Source organism: Xyrauchen texanus, chromosome 4 (assembly GCF_025860055.1).
Source record: "Xyrauchen texanus isolate HMW12.3.18 chromosome 4, RBS_HiC_50CHRs, whole genome shotgun sequence".
In the NCBI taxonomy this organism is placed as follows: Eukaryota; Metazoa; Chordata; class Actinopteri; order Cypriniformes; family Catostomidae; genus Xyrauchen; species Xyrauchen texanus.
The window spans coordinates 20,787,813-20,803,669 of NC_068279.1; the positions used below are offsets into that span (position 1 = coordinate 20,787,813).

General features: G+C 39.8%; 1 protein-coding gene across 11 annotated transcripts in view; it reads right to left on the bottom strand.

Moving 5' to 3' along the window:
- Window positions 1-15,857, bottom strand: part of phldb1a (pleckstrin homology-like domain, family B, member 1a) — a 65,198-nt gene that overhangs the window by 17,148 nt on the left and 32,193 nt on the right. For 6 of the 11 annotated variants that reach the window (XM_052114225.1, XM_052114208.1, XM_052114228.1 and 3 more), the window contains 8 exons: window positions 14,930-15,166; window positions 11,753-11,890; window positions 11,260-11,397; window positions 10,228-10,356; window positions 7,108-7,263; window positions 6,444-6,554; window positions 4,352-4,441; window positions 3,018-3,137 (listed from right to left, as the gene is read on the bottom strand). In XM_052114225.1, the coding sequence (XP_051970185.1) occupies window positions 3,018-3,137; window positions 4,352-4,441; window positions 6,444-6,554; window positions 7,108-7,263; window positions 10,228-10,356; window positions 11,260-11,397; window positions 11,753-11,890; window positions 14,930-15,166 (1,119 nt within the window). The remainder of the gene's footprint in view (window positions 1-3,017; window positions 3,138-4,351; window positions 4,442-6,443; window positions 6,555-7,107; window positions 7,264-10,227; window positions 10,357-11,259; window positions 11,398-11,752; window positions 11,891-14,929; window positions 15,167-15,857) is intronic. The other 5 variants (XM_052114233.1, XM_052114260.1, XM_052114271.1 and 2 more) reach the window with 2 other exon arrangements.

The window sequence follows — 15,857 nt, forward strand, 5'->3', positions numbered from 1 at the left end:
TTTTGAACGGGAGTTTGGACAAGGTCCGATTGAAAACTCGCAGGTCCAAGATCGGTCGTAAGCCGGCGCCTTTCTTGGGTACAACAAAGTAAGGGCTGTAGACACCCTTCTTCGTTTCGGTTGGAGGGACAGGCTCTATCGCGTCCTTTAATAGAAGGGAGGAGATTTCTTCGCGTAGGGAATGGGCATGTTGGCCGTGTACTGTGGAAAAATGTATGCCCACGAAGGGGGGCGGAGACCTGGCAAACTGAATTGCGTAACCGAGTCGAATGGTCCGGTGCAGCCAGCGTGACGGGTTGGGCAGTGAAAGCCACGCCTCTAAGCTCTGTGCTAGGGGCACCAAGGGGACGAAGTTTTTGGACGTATCCGGCGGGCTTCGCGAGCGGTGCGGAACAGGTAATGCGGCGCCGGGAGGCAACGTGGCGCCCCGAGGCTCCGGTGCTGAGAATAAACTCAAAGCACTTACCTTGCTTCGCGCACCGGCAGGGGCGGGTTCGTGACTGAGGAGGAGGTCTGATGCTGGCGTCCTCTGGACTCGCTCTGAACCGGCCGGCCGGGAACAGTCGTGAGGCTGAAGGCGGGACACCAGCGCCCATGGAGCCGGGACTGTTGAGGCCTGAAAGCAGAGCCCGTGAGAACGGCATTTGCGGGCCAGGTGACCCCAGAGACAACAAGGAAATAGCTCTATAGAGTGTAACGAATTTAACAAAAATTCTCCTCCCGGCCCTCCACCGGGAACGGAGTGGTCTTACCAGCTCCGAGCTAACGCCTCGGTCTCTGGGTCTGTCATCTCAGGAGCTCTGGGAGCCTTCTGGGTCCTCAAGGGGGTCCGTGAGACGATGGGCGTCCAACTTCTGCGGGGGGCTCAACGCTGGGGCTGAGAGCTGGGCCCACCCACTTGTTAGTTGAGGCGAGCACCACTTTCTTTCTTTCTTGAAAGCCGCAGGAGGACGCCCTCGGCAAGCAGACAGGGCATGGCCCCTGGCGGCAGGTTTGCGGCAGGGCAGGATGCTTTTTTGCTTGAAAATAGCCTTCGCTCTGTTTCTTCACCACTGAGGACTGCTGGGCTAAGTCGTCAAGTGGTGTCGCCGAATGGACGGAGCTGGGAGACGGGGCGTTTGAGAAAGCGTGCTTTGTCTGCCTCCCGTACTGCCTGTCCATCGTTGCGTTTCTGGACCACGGAGTGGCCATCGCCTGTTCGAGTGCAGTTCCTGCAGCACGTCAAGAACAGGACTACCCAAGTGCAGATTTTGAAGTGCCCTGGCCCGGTGGACTTGCAGGAGGGGGCCATGGCGTGCAGGGGGGAGCGGTCTGGGACCGTTCTACCACCGAGGGTAGCGAGAGCGGAGGAGCGAGGAAGCTGGGCTTGCTCAGCTCGTCATGCACGTCCGGGAAGGAATCCAGGGGCTCTGATGTGAGCGGCGCACATGCCCGCGGAACCAATTAAGCCCGGGGAAGCATAGCGGACCTTCTTGCGTCAGGCTCAGACTGGGCGGAGACCCGAAGGTGACGGCCCAGGCGAGATATCCGCATCCGACGCCGCTGTTACGCTCTCCGATGCAGCGGTGATGTCATCATCCAATGCTGGGGAGCTCGAGGGACCGGGCGGTAGGCCGTTAAGCGGACCGCACTAATCCCGAGCTCGAGGGAAGCAGGCAAGCGTGCCAGGGAGGCGGGAGGTTTTCGGGGGGATTTACCCGGCGAAAGTGTCCCGTTATTCTCCCCAGATCGTTCTCCATCGCCCGCGGCGCCTGCCTCAATCCCGTAGGAAGGAGGCGAGGCGCTGGGGGCGGCTGAGATGGCTCTCTCTCACTACAAGAGAAAGCAGAGTTCGCAACGCTGCTGCGGCTATGTTCTCACACTGAAAACATAACCCATTGGAGAGAATGCTCATCCCAAGCTCGGACAGAAACAAGCAAGCTTGCCGGGGAGGCGGGGGGGTTTCGAGGGGGTTCACCCGGCAAAACGGAGCCCGTCATTGTCCCCAGATCGTTTTCATCGCCCGCGGCGCCTGCCTCAATCCCGTGGGAAGGAGGCGAGGCGCTGGGCGGCTGAAGCGGCTTTCTCACTACAAGAGAAAGCCTACGACCGCAATGCTGTCATGGCTATGTTCTCGCACTGAAAACATAGACCATTCATAAAAACGCTGCCTGCGTGTGATCGCAACCCAGGAATGCAAGGCAGTTTTTATAACTGTCAGAGGTGGGGAGACATCAACCACATCCAGAAACTACACAGGGGCGGAAATATCGTCTTTAAAAGACGCGTCCTGAGAAGGACGTTCAACGCCGCTGTGTTTTGCTCTTTAGAGCGAAATTACTCTTTTAGAATAACTCTTTCGAAGTTGTCTGTGCTGTCGAGCGCCTAGGGCAAGAATGCACAGCCGTGCACGAAGGAGAAAGCCGCTGTTATGCGCCGTCAGATCAAACAGCATGCAGAGCGTCAGAGGATTAACCAGGAACTTGGTGTGTAACTCGCAGCAGAGTTCATGCACGACCATCGGCTCCGAAGAAATTTTCTGAATGAACACCCGTATTTGCGCCGCTTAAATACCCGTATGTCCGGGGGCGGTACATGCAAATACTGGTTGCCAACTCTCATTGGCCTTTTTTCATAGTCCAGAGGTGAATATCACCGCTCAAGAGAGACCCCTAGTGTCGCTTCTCTGACACAACGTGGAGAGAGCGACAGAAGGGGAACTGACTGTACGTTATCTTTCATATTACATGTCTACTTACCAAATGATCATGCAATATTGATTTGAATTAAATATATTTTTTTATTATGTGAAAAGAAAGAGACCACGGAGTGATATGAGAGACATGAGACTAGCTCGGCTTTATAGGAAATTAAGTAAAATATTATCAGTTATATGCCTACAAAAAATATTTCACTGCAGAATGCTGCAGTTGACCAATCAGATTCAAATATCCATGTAATAATGGTGGTTACCATGCACTAAATGGTTTTGTTAGTTCTTTAAATGGTTTTGTTCTGGGCTCATGCTATGTGTTTACCTCCTGTGGCCTGTTACAATATATCTGAGGGGTGGAGCTTTGACAACAAGACGAGGGGAGTAGAGACTGCTGGGTTGGGAGAGCATCTAAAAGGTCAGATTCGCTGATGTACAGCACTTCCTGTTTTGAATGTGAACATCAAAGTCAGAAAACAGTGCATAGGCAGTGATGCGCAAAGATGCCAAAGAACATTTAAATAATTGCATTTGTCTTATCAAACTTAATCAGATTCCTGATACATATTTTATGACTGATCAAAGAGACATCAGCATGAAGCTTTTCGCCAAAGGCGATAACCCAGAAAAAAAAAACAAGCTCATAAAACAAAAAGAGAGAGAGTCAAGTGGATCCCTACAGACCCCTCTACTATCAAGATGTACACAATGATACATTTATGTCAAACCAACATGTGAAATACTGAGATACAGCACAGATATCACATGAATTATAATGATCCTACAAAAAGAAAACAAGTTCAAATCACAAGGCCTCTGTTTACAGTCTGTTCAACAGCATAGACTGACAGCAAAGTTAAAAAGATTTCACTTGCCAACCAAAAACATGTTGATTACCACTGAGCTGCTGATGGATGTTCTAGGGTCAGTGGGGCTTAGCCCAGACCTCTGGATGTGTATGGGACATCCAGAGGTCAGTGGGGCTTAGCCCAGACCTCTGGATGTGTATGGGACATCCTTTGATATCATATTGGAATACAATACAATTTATAATTAATGTTGAAATGTTACAAATGTTTAATTTTACTGGAATTTAAGGCTTAAAAAATCCCTTTAACCTTAGTCTCCGCCTAAAACACAACTGTATATTCCATTCTGAACTCAAACGTTATACCTCAGAAATATCAAGTACTCACTACATCTGGACTAAAGTCTACACAGTTTCCTTTTATTTCTTTGGTGCTGTCAGCACTTCCACACTAAATGAATGTCAAAATGCACCAAAATTAATGCAAATTGTCAAATATTTTATTATTTATGGGTCAAGTTGACAAAAAAGCAAAAACATTTAGGACTTTATTAAAACATTTGCGACTAAAGGCTTTTTTATACATGCCAGATGGTCTCGCACACAGTGAAGTGTTCAGACTTTCAAGGTAAACACTTTTGACAGCAAAATACTGCAAATATGAATGCATTCGCTGACGATGTGCACAGATGAGGAGCAGACTGTGCTTATGACGAAATTAGCATCACACCACTACTAGTGCACGATCTGATCCGCAATGCAGTAACCCAAGTATACATTGGCCTTTAAGCCACAGAAGTCCACCTCTAGTGCTGCCCATGGATGCGGTCATGACTGTAGAATTGTCTTACCTCCTTCAGAGTGTTGGTAGGCTTGGGGAAAGTCTTTCCACCTGTCAGGCTCTGGTATCTCTTCTCCAGGGAAGCCAGTATCTCTTTTTCCTTGAACAGGAATACATACTGGTCAGTTTCATTTTTGTGGCTTTAAGAGATAGTTCAGCCAAAAATGTAAATTCTCTCATCATTTACTCACCCTCATGCCATCCCAGAAGTGTATGACTTTCTTTCTTCTGCTGTACACAAATGAAGATTTTTAGAAGAATATCTCAGCTGACCAGAACTCAAAAGGTCCAAAAAGGACATAAAGTCAGCATAAAAGTAGTCCATAAGACTCCAGTGGTTAAATCCATATATTCTTAAGTGATATGTAGGTGTAGGTGAGAAACCAATCAATATGCAATTCTTTTTTTAGTATAAATCTCCACCTTTCTTTGTTTATTTGTTTATTTATTTCGATCCCCATTAGCTGCACACGAGCAGCTACCCTTCCTGGAGTCGATACAATCCAACATGCCGCTTACAAGACTTTTACACCAATATTCAATGCATTACATTTTGCAAAACAAAACACTAATGCAACAAAGATTAAAAACACAAAACCCCTACTCACACATACCTACATACAAATCCAAACACACACCCATATACACAACACCTAGTTTAGTCATAATTCTAAGATATGAAATAATCTTTTGTTACAAAAATACAATTTGGCCATGATACTGTAAGCAAGAATTTATAGTGGAATAACAATTTACCATTCGCAATACATTTTAATTTATGATCAAATTTCTTTTTAAAAGGACTTTAAACTGATGTTTACTGTGTGCATTAACAATGTCTCTGGGCAAAGTGTTCCAACCGGACATGGCTTTATACAACATAGTTCTCTTTCCATAATTTGTTTTTACTTTGGGTAGTATAAACCTACCCTCTGTAGCATGTCTAGTGGCATAATGGTGCTCATCAGAACTAAAATATAGCCTACAATAAAGTACTTTTGGTAATTTAGTTAAAATAATGTTCCTTGTTAAATTTAGCAAGGAAACTGTAAATCTTTCTTTTACCTTTAACCAGGACAGTGTGTTATGCATCCAGTTCACATTAGTTTCAAATGGACACTGAAGTACACATCGCGCTGCTCTATTTTGGACCATTTGTAAATCTGTTATATATGTCACAGCAGCACATGACCAAACCTCTGAGCAATAATCCAACTGTGACAAAACAAGTGATTTCATAACATCTGCCCTCATGTTAAAAGGCAGCATGTGAGAACACCTTCTCACCATAAAAAGACCATTGCACATCCTGCGCACAACTATACTGATATGCTTGGACCATGATAAGTGGTTGTCGACTTCCGATACCCAGAAGCCTCGTCTGTAGTACCTGCTCAACATACATATCTTTAATAACTAGATTCAATTTTGGTTCACTCAACAACATGTGTCTGGTACCAAAAACAATACTTTTTGTCTTGCCTACATTTAAGACTAGCTTATTATTTGTAACCCACTCTACTACAGCCTTTAGTTCTTCCAATAACACAATTTCAAGGTCTTCAATAGTTTTGTGAGATGAATAGATAGTCGAGTCATCAGCGTACATAGCTATTTTTACTTTCTTTAAGACTAATGGCAAGTCATTTGTATATATAGAAAACAGGAGTGGTCCTAAACAACCTAAACAACCTTTGACCAGAATGTGGCTGAATGTGATAGTGAAAGTAATTTTAACACCAGAATGTTGAGTGGAAATTTAGATTTATTTAAGTGTAGATTTACAGTAAAAAAGGATTTACAATCATATTGCTTAAAATTATATAGATTTAACCACTGGAGCCATATGGATTACTTTTATGCTGCCTTTACATGCGTTTTGGACCATCAAAGTTCAGGCCACCATTGACTTGAATTTAATGGTCCAACAGAGCTGAGATATTCTTCTAAAAATCTTTGTTTGAGTTCTGCAGAAGAACAAAAGTCATACACATATGGGATGGCATAAGGGTGAGTAAATGATGAGAGCATTTTCATTTTTGGGTGAACTATCACTTTAATATAACCGTGATGAAGACACTACTGTAAGTGTTGTTCTCAACCTTGTGGAGCATCTGTAGGGCCAGATTTCTATCTTTGGCCATCATTTCACAATCCTGAGCTGCCTGAAGACCTAGTTGATTAGCTTGGATCTCAAGAGCCACCATTTTCTCCTACACAAAACACAATAAATATTTAAAAGGAGATTGTGTTAATGTTATTGTTGTCCGATACAGCAGTGTTTCCCAACCTGTTTTGGGTTAATAACCTCCAGTCTTATCCATAAGTACCACTTAAATGACATCAAAACAGAAAAGTATTCCTTTAAACTTATATTATACTGGATATCATTTAGCATGATCAAGTCCCTTTAAAGTAAAAACAAAACAAACCCATCAAGACTGTGGGTGACAAACAGACTCACCAAGTATCACATACTGTATAGTCTACTTCAAGTGTCATCCACACAAATATATAACATTTGCACACGTTAGAGACATTTTCTTTTCTTAATCAGGAATGGGGGAAATCTATGTTTTACAATTAGTTATTTGAATCTATTAAGTTTTCTGTTTTATAAGTTTAACAAAATAAAGTCTAAAACTTTCCATGTACCCCCTGGGGTACACATACCTCTGGTCACGAAACACTGTGCGATACAGGATAAGCTACCAATACTGAATTATGAGTTCCTTAACAGAACTGATCTGCCATCAGTATCATTACCTTCCTTTTGGTCACATTGCGATGATACTCTGCCTTCTCTTGTAACAGCTGTCGGCTGACCGTCTCCTTCTCCTCCTCTATGCCACTCTCTCTCTCCAACTGGCGGAACTCCAAATCCTCAAAGCGCTTAGTGGCCGACTCTAGCGCCTCCACCTTCTACAGACACACGTGCACAGATGGACAGAAAGAGAGAGAGGGAGAGAGAAAGAGAGAGGCAGACAAACAGATGGGAAAAAACAAACAAGCAGACAGACAAATTTGCCTCAATGACAAAGCCGAAGAAAATCACTTTAACAAACAATGCTTTGTTTTTTCAATGTTTGCATCTCCAGAAAATCCATTTCATAACATCCTCTTTTGATGCTTATTTGTTTGTAGAGTACAAACTGTTCATAAATAGAGGAGAATGAGATGATTTTCTCAATTCTACAATTATGATATCAGTGGATTAGTGAGATTTAGTACAAAAAAGCACTTAAGCAAGAAACAGTAAAAAGCAAGGTCAAGCATAAACATTAATTTCATGCTCAGACACAGAAAAATAACTTCCAAGAGTGTAGAGGAGCATAAAAATGATCATGGTTGTCCGGACATTTTGTAAACCCTTTATAGCCATGAGCATATTTTGGCTAGAGAGGGAGCACATAGACAGCAAACACACACAGCCATGAGATATTTGTGCAGTTTTTACAGTCCCAGTTTCTAACAAGCTGTCTAGTTATGGCTGTTATATCTTGTCATGTGTTTGCCCATTTATTGCTGGTGTTACTTGAAGGTGATATACTCTTTGTTTTTCTCATAGTGTGTCTTGTGTTTAATGACAATGAGATTTGTCTGGTTGTAAATTGGTTTCCAATAGGAATAAGGACACCAAACGTCTTTCCGTGAATCTGATTATTTGCTTATTATTATTCAAAATCTGGTCGATGCATATAACAATTACGTAGCCAACAAAGTTGGATAATTGGCTATAACTTTACCCAGAAAAGGTTAGTAAGTGATTTTGTCATACTAAAATAATGTTTACATGCATATCCTTAATGTCTTGTGGCTATACTTTTGAAACTGTGAGTGTTTTAATGTTAAGAAATTGGCCCCATTCACTTCTACTGTAAATGCCTCACTGTAACCCAGATCTTTGCTTTTTTGTTGTTGTTTTTTTAAAAGGAGGGACAAGTCAAAATACATTTTTGTGGTAATAAATATTATGCTACAAATGCTGTCATCTGAGATTAAATTGTATTAAACCAGAAATATTCCTTTAATTACCATTGAAGCTTAACAAGTATTAAAGGGGTCATGTAATGAGGAATTACATTTTCCTTGATATTTTGAAATATAAGTGGTCATTCTACTATAAAAACATACTGTAAATTCCAGAACTCAAAACTTAATCCCCAATGCAATCCCCAAAAGCATTTCCATGGTAGACAGCATCTTTGATCATAGCATCCAGTGTAGACAGGGTGTGATTATTAACAGTTGTGCTTGAGATTAATAGTGTAATGTATTCGGATGCAATGTGTTGGATGTGCATTATGTGTAAACCGTGAAATGAACATTTCTAATGTTTTGGTGCTTGTTTATTTTCTTCCGATTGAGATTCAAAAATGGCTGAAATTGAGGGGCTGCATGTTAGCCAGTCATAACAGAGGGCATTTATATTTAAATTTAAAGGAGGAGCTGAGGCAAAAATCTAGCTTTTCAGAAAGATGGTCAGAGACAGGGTGGAAAATTATCATTTATTAAAAAAATAAATTTGGAAAAAAAAAAAACAACTTTACTAACATTCTTAGTGGACCTCAGAAGATAATGAAACAATAAAAAAAGCATTTTATGACCCCTTTAAATATTAACAGCAAGTGAAACAACTGGGGCACATTATTTGTTATTTGTAACATCAAATTGTATTTTTTGTTCAATAAAAGGGGATCTGAAAACAAAAAACTGTATACTATACTGGAAGCTACATTTTGAAAGGAAAGGCTCTTTTTATTTAGAGCAGGGGTGGGCAACTATTTTGGTAAAGGGGCCACATCGGGCTTTAAGTTGTGCATATGGGGCCACATTGTATTCCTTTTGAGATACAATGTTCTGCATTGATTTGGTTTTTGTATCTTTTAAGCCCAGAAATAGCTGTGTACTAAATTTTCTGAAGTGTATCTGTGATTAATGGGACTATTCTGCAATTGCCTAAAGTATTGAATTGCTCTACAAAGGTAGATACTTTTCTATCATGCATTAAAAAACTGAATAAAGGCTGAGCTTATAAATTTATTTGACCATCTCTACTTCCCTGTTAATTTATTATTCAATTTAACACTCTCTACATCAGGGTCACAAAGCAGGCGAGTTTAATTTACAACAACATTACCCGTTTACATGCTAAAAGGGGCATGATGCGGGTCTCCTCGATGGTTTTACTTTCAGCACACAACTGAATAACACCGGCTGATTGAATATGATAAATGATTACTGCACAAGTTAGATTAACATACAGGTGCATATTCGTCTAGGGCTTTCTTTTGCTCGCATTTCAATTATGCAGAGATCTACTTTTATATTTAATTTAATCACTGAGAAGGTTTACCTGCAAAGTAGCACCAAACATCACAAGCAGCCTCAAGAATGGACACAAAGTAGCCGTATAACACTTTTCCTTGAGCAGAATATTGCACTACAGATCGCTAAGTTTGTTCAAAGGGGAAAGAGAGATGGAAAAAGTGAAAAAGGAAAAAAAGGAAAAAGTGCACTCGCGTGCAAGTTAACTGAAATATCCAATGAAAAAAAATAAATAAACGTTTTTACGAAAATGAGCCGCGGGCCACATTAAACCATGTGGAGGGCCTGATCTGACCCATGGGCCGTATGTTGCCCATGTCTGATTTAGAGGCTAATTGAAAATTTTCAAAGTCAGAATTAATTTAAACCACTGACAGCCCTACTATGCTTTCTTTCTTTCTTTCTTTCTTTCTTTCTTTCTTTCTTTCTTTCTTTCTTTCTTTCTTTCTTTCTTTCTTTCTTTCTCTTTTCCTCTTGCTTATCTTTGTAGTGAAGTAGTTGTTTTGTTCAATATTCTCTGTAACTTTCTCTGTAGGCAGTATCAATGCACAAACTGACCCTGGTCAATTGTTCCTGTAAGTGCTCCCTCAGTGATTCAGGGCATTTATGAAGCTGGCCCTTCAGCTCACTGTACGAGTCCCTCAGCCTGGCCAGGACATCCCGTTCAGCTGAGACTTTTGCTCTTTCCTATAAAAACATTACACACACACACACATAACATACTCACAGGTAAAAAAAAAAAAAACACAAGCAGCAAGCCAGTGACTTCGAAGAGGGGTGAAGACAAAAGGGCACATTGCTTAAATAAAGATACCATGCTGTGTTAAGACAGGGGGGTTAGATATGGAGTTGCCATGGCAATCAGAGCTCATATTGCGCCAGGCTAAATCATGAATATTTATGTTGCAGTCTATTCAAAGTCCATCTGTGGACTGTTTTAAGTCAATCTCTTTTGAGTGAGGACTGACTCGCAATACTCAAAATGGGATGCAAAGGTTCAGACATGCCTTTCACATACTGTACGGTCATTCGGTATTAAAATACCCCTAAAAAAATTTCCCTAAGAATTTTATTGTACATCTCATTCAAAATAATTTTTTGGGCTGTATCAAATAATTGTAATTAATTAATGATTGTCCATTCAAAAACGCAGTATGGTTATTTGGATTAATAATAAGAGTTAGAAGTCAGTCTGTTAGAAACTATATCACCGTGTTGGCATGGTGCGATAAAGCAACAGTCAATAAAAGCTTTCCATGTAAATCTGGGTTTTTGTCCCAACCACTCACAGCCGTGACAAGCAACAAGACTTTTTGTTGATTGCTTGGTTTCTGTTTTTAGGCATTGTGCCTGGTAGTCAAGCCCACATTGAAATATCATTGGTCCAAAATCCTGCTTACTATCAATATCTATTAACCTTATAACATGTTCTGATTGGATGTGATTGCATTATGTCAAGCAGCACTTTCATGTTCAGTGAGGACAAATGACTTATTACTGGAAACTTATCGCGTAGCTGCACCACTGAGATTTTCAGTGAAGTTTGAGCAAAGTAAATGTTTTCTTCATTGGATGTGTATGAGTTGGTACCTTCTCTTTATCCATGTGAGTTGTGTTTTCCATTTCATTAAGTTTGAGCTGAAGTTGACTGATGATCTCCAACTCCGCCTCCACTTGATCGAGCTCTGCCCTCCTTTCTCCCTGCAATAATGCCCTCTCCATCTCTGCCTGCCAATAAGCCAACACATTCAACATTCTATTGACCTCCATATGCTTCTGTTAACATAAATAGCACAGTTCTGCTGATCAGGAAAAATCATTCATTCACATCGATTTAATATGCAACAAAAAAGATGTATCTATGCATGACAGATGGTGATTCATGGGTACAGAAGAATAAGGTTAGTGACTGTACTGTAGAGACAGACTTCAAATAAGATGTTAATATACTCATCTCTTGCTCTCACTAGTGTGGTGCTTTATTTAAGCCAATACATGATAGAATGTGTACTTTGCAGATATCACAACCACATTTTATTGTTATGGTCTGTAGATATGGCCTAGGTTTAAGACTCAGTCTAACCTCTTGCCTGGACCCCTGTATCTGTTGTTCCAGCTCAGTGACACGTGCCTTCAGCTCATCCACTCGAGCCAGAACCCTGAGCCGCTCTTCCTCCAGATACACTCTCTCCTGCTGCCCCAGTACTGATGAATCTTCATGCTGACAAAGAGCAAAAGAAGAAAGATGGAGTAAAAAAATCCAGAGAGACAGAGGAAATACCACCTTCACAAAGATGTAATTTGTCAATTACTTTGTTATTACTACAAATAGTGTATGTGTGTGTATGTACTAAGCTATAGTCAGGGTTGGGGAGTAATGGAATACATGTAATGGGATTACACACTTAAAATACAAAATATAAGTAGCTGTATTCAACTACAGTTACAATTTAAATAATTGGTAATAAGAATACAGTTACATTCAAAAATTATTTTGATTACTGAAGAGATTACTTTGGATTTTATTGTCATTTGTTTCATTTAATATTTAGTCCTTTCAGATGGAAAACATTTATACACATAAATGATTCGATCCAAAGTGCATTTGAACAGCGGTGAAACACTTTCTTCTGATGTGTTACATTTATACAAGCAGACAGATAATTAAGTTTTATATAAGTTTGGATCAGAAGAAATAAAAATAAACCTTGTGTAAATTGTCAGCTTTATGCTAAGCTAAAATGCTATTTCTAGCCATTTTACATGCACATGTTACTAGGCACGATCATCTTTTTTTTATCAAGAAAATTCACATTAGATTATAATTTCTTTTTTCTAGTAAGACCTTTGAAATTAGGGCAAAAATCATATTCTTGATAATCATTTTTTATTGTTTACCTGTAAAAATATCTACAAATCCTTAAAACAAGATACAATTTATAAATCTTGGTTTAGAAACAACACTGCATAAGATATTTATGTTTTTCAGATAATGTATTTTTAAAATGTGTATATTGTCTCACTGTACTGGCAGAATTTTTATAGTCAAAACAAGTTAAAAAAATCTACCAGTGCTGAAGAAGTAATCCAAAGTATTTAGAATATGTTGCTGACATTACATTGCTGACTACATTTCAAAAGTAACCCTCCCAACCCTGGCTATAGTTTGGGGACAAAATTGCCATGAAAAGTGAGGGAAATATCCCTCCCTTTGGGGCCTACCGAAGATATCCTCAATTGGTAAACAGAATTATAAAGAAAATATTATTTTTTAAATCACTCAAAAAATGCTAAAAGTTATCTATTAGTGGCTGGGTTTGGGTTAGAGAGTAGCATTTATAATTAGCTTTATATAAAACAACAGAAGTATATGGTATACCCCCATTCAGAGAGCTGTGTAAACATGTGTTGGGAGCTTAGGTTTTGTCTTCATTGTGGAGAGTTTGGTCTCCACAGTAAAGCTGAAATCACCTACACAGAGGAGATCAGCCAACAATCCTCAAGAGCAAAACATCCTAATAAATATAAAAAATTATGTCTTTATGAAAATGTAAAAATGCAAAAAAAAAACTAAAAGGTTTCACTGTAAATAAAAAAGGAAGGCAGATGCAGTTGCACTAAGTATAAATGGAAACCAAATGCATCTTGTTAGACGCTATCAAATATCAAATACTATATCAAATATCAAATACTATTTGCACTGTTAATTAAATACTAACATACAGTATAGGGGCATCATTGTAGCATTATTATTGTGTTTATTTAGAGTCCCGCAGACACCCTACACCAACCCCTACCCCTAAACCAATCTCTCCATTACAAAAATAACCATGTTTTTAGTATCACCTAAATAGTATACCATGGTATTTTGTAGTAAAATCATAACCACAAAATTAAAACATTGTTACTATAGTAACACCATATTACTGTAGTAATACCATGGTTATTTGTATTAAAACAATGGCTTCCACCAGAAACATGGTTACTACTGTATTACTATAGATTAAGCATTTCTCTCAACTCCTGAGCTTAACATTTTTATTTATTATTATAATTAGTATTATAGGAAATATAAAGAGTGGATATAGGAAACAGGATGGGGAAAAGTGGGACAAAAGGGGGAATCGAATCGGGGTCATTCATACGAGAAAAACATATCTATCTCATCTTTACAGACTACACCATTGAAATGACAAATGGGGGCGCAGTTTGTCTTTAATTTCAGTGTTTCCACCAGACTATTTAAGGGCAAATAGCCGTGCTGTGTGACAGGTGCTATTTACACCTAGTGCAATTAATCACTCTGAAAAAGTTAACCTGCAACTGTTACCTTAAGGTTCAATCTATACTTAATTTGATGCTTATTGTTTTAGACGGTGAAACCAAATATAGTCAGGTTGTTTCAATCATTTAAATCAATGTTGTCGACCAAGTCTACAAGAATGTAAGCACACATTGAGAAACAGCCAATGCTTTCTGAGTAGGTTTAGGGATAATTTTTTTTTAAATAAAATAAAATCATTAGCTCACTTTAAAAACAACATCAACATTACCAAAAAATAAAAATAATGATAATAATAATCTGTGTCTGATGGAGCCACTAAGAAAATGGAAAATACATTTTGGTTGGAACAAATTAAGTCTTCCTGACATTCTACAATGAACTAAATAAATGAAAACTATTTGTATTTTATTTTTAATTTAAGAGAGGGGGAGAGCAGGAGCTTACAATTACCCTTACAATGGAAGTGAATTCTTCTGATAAAACGTGTGTATTATTTGAGCTGTAAGCTTGTTTCAATTGTCGTTTTAGAGTTACGGCATTGTCGTCATTGCAACGAATTTGTAAAATTGGACAACTTTACACAGAAAACGTTAGTAGGCGATTTACACACTAAAATCATGTTTACACATATTGTTTACATCTTGTATACTTTTGAAACAGTGGTGTTTTCAGATTGGCCCCATTTGCTTCCATTGTAACTGCCTCACTGTAAACCAGATTTTTTATATATTTTTTTTAAGAAAAGGAGGTACAAGTTTAGATTGTTTTTTGTGGTAATCAACATTATTCCACAAATGCTGTCGATTGAGCTTAACTTGTATTGAAACCAGAATATTTCTTAAAAGCATTTTTTTGTTTGTTCTATATCTGTCACTGTTTCTCTCTCTCTGTATTGTGCGCATTCAGTCTGTTAGTCTTAAAATTGGGATTATCTCTGATAGTTTGTGTGCATATGTAGGTATGTATGTGCTGTACCTCCTGGTGCTGGCTCTCAGTGCTGCTACACTCCTCTTTCAGGTTTTGCTCCTCAATCTCTCTCTGTCTATGAGAGTTCTGGACTGCCAGACTTACAGGGTCAGGGCCGGGTCGCTGATTAGAGACCTCCTCCATACCTGGAAACTGCCCCGCCTTCCCTGTGTCCACCCCAACCGGTGGGTCACTCTTATTATACTCCGCACACAAATTCAGGATGGTCTCAAGCCTCTGCCTCTCCTAGAAACAAACACATAAACAAGTGAATAGTTTTGCCATGCATGCTGCTTTAAACTTTGCACAAGCCTAAGCTCACACAAAGGCCTAAAGATGTATAAACATGTAGTTAACACACACAGACCTACACAAACTCTTTCACTCTTTGAGGAGAACCAGATCTAAGCTAACTGCAACTTGACTCCAAAGGGACATATCGAAGACATCATGTACACTGCGTCCTCCTATAAGGTCACCGAATGGATTCAATCAGCGTTTAGCACATTAAACAACTTAGTATGAATTACAAAATCTCAAACATCTCATACACATACTCTTTATGACAACTTTCTACTCTGAATGCAACCCAGTTACTGTCAATCACCCCCAAACCTCTGACTACACTCAAGCGACCTCTCACTCGCCTTGATACTCAGCTGCTGCCATCACTCCACCAACATTTAGTGTGTGTGTGTGTGTGTGTGTGTGTGTGTGTGTGTGTGTGTGTGTGTGTGTGTGTGTGTTCTTACAGGCTGCCAGAATCCCGGTCTCCTCTCATAGCTCTAGTAGTCCAACTAACTAGTGCTCTAGGAACTGGGGCTCATTATATTTTACATAGACAATATCCAGCTCAGCTTGGCTAGATGACACCAGTGGCAATACTAAAATAGCATGGCAGGGGACAGTACTCTCACAACCGCACAGAGAATGTACA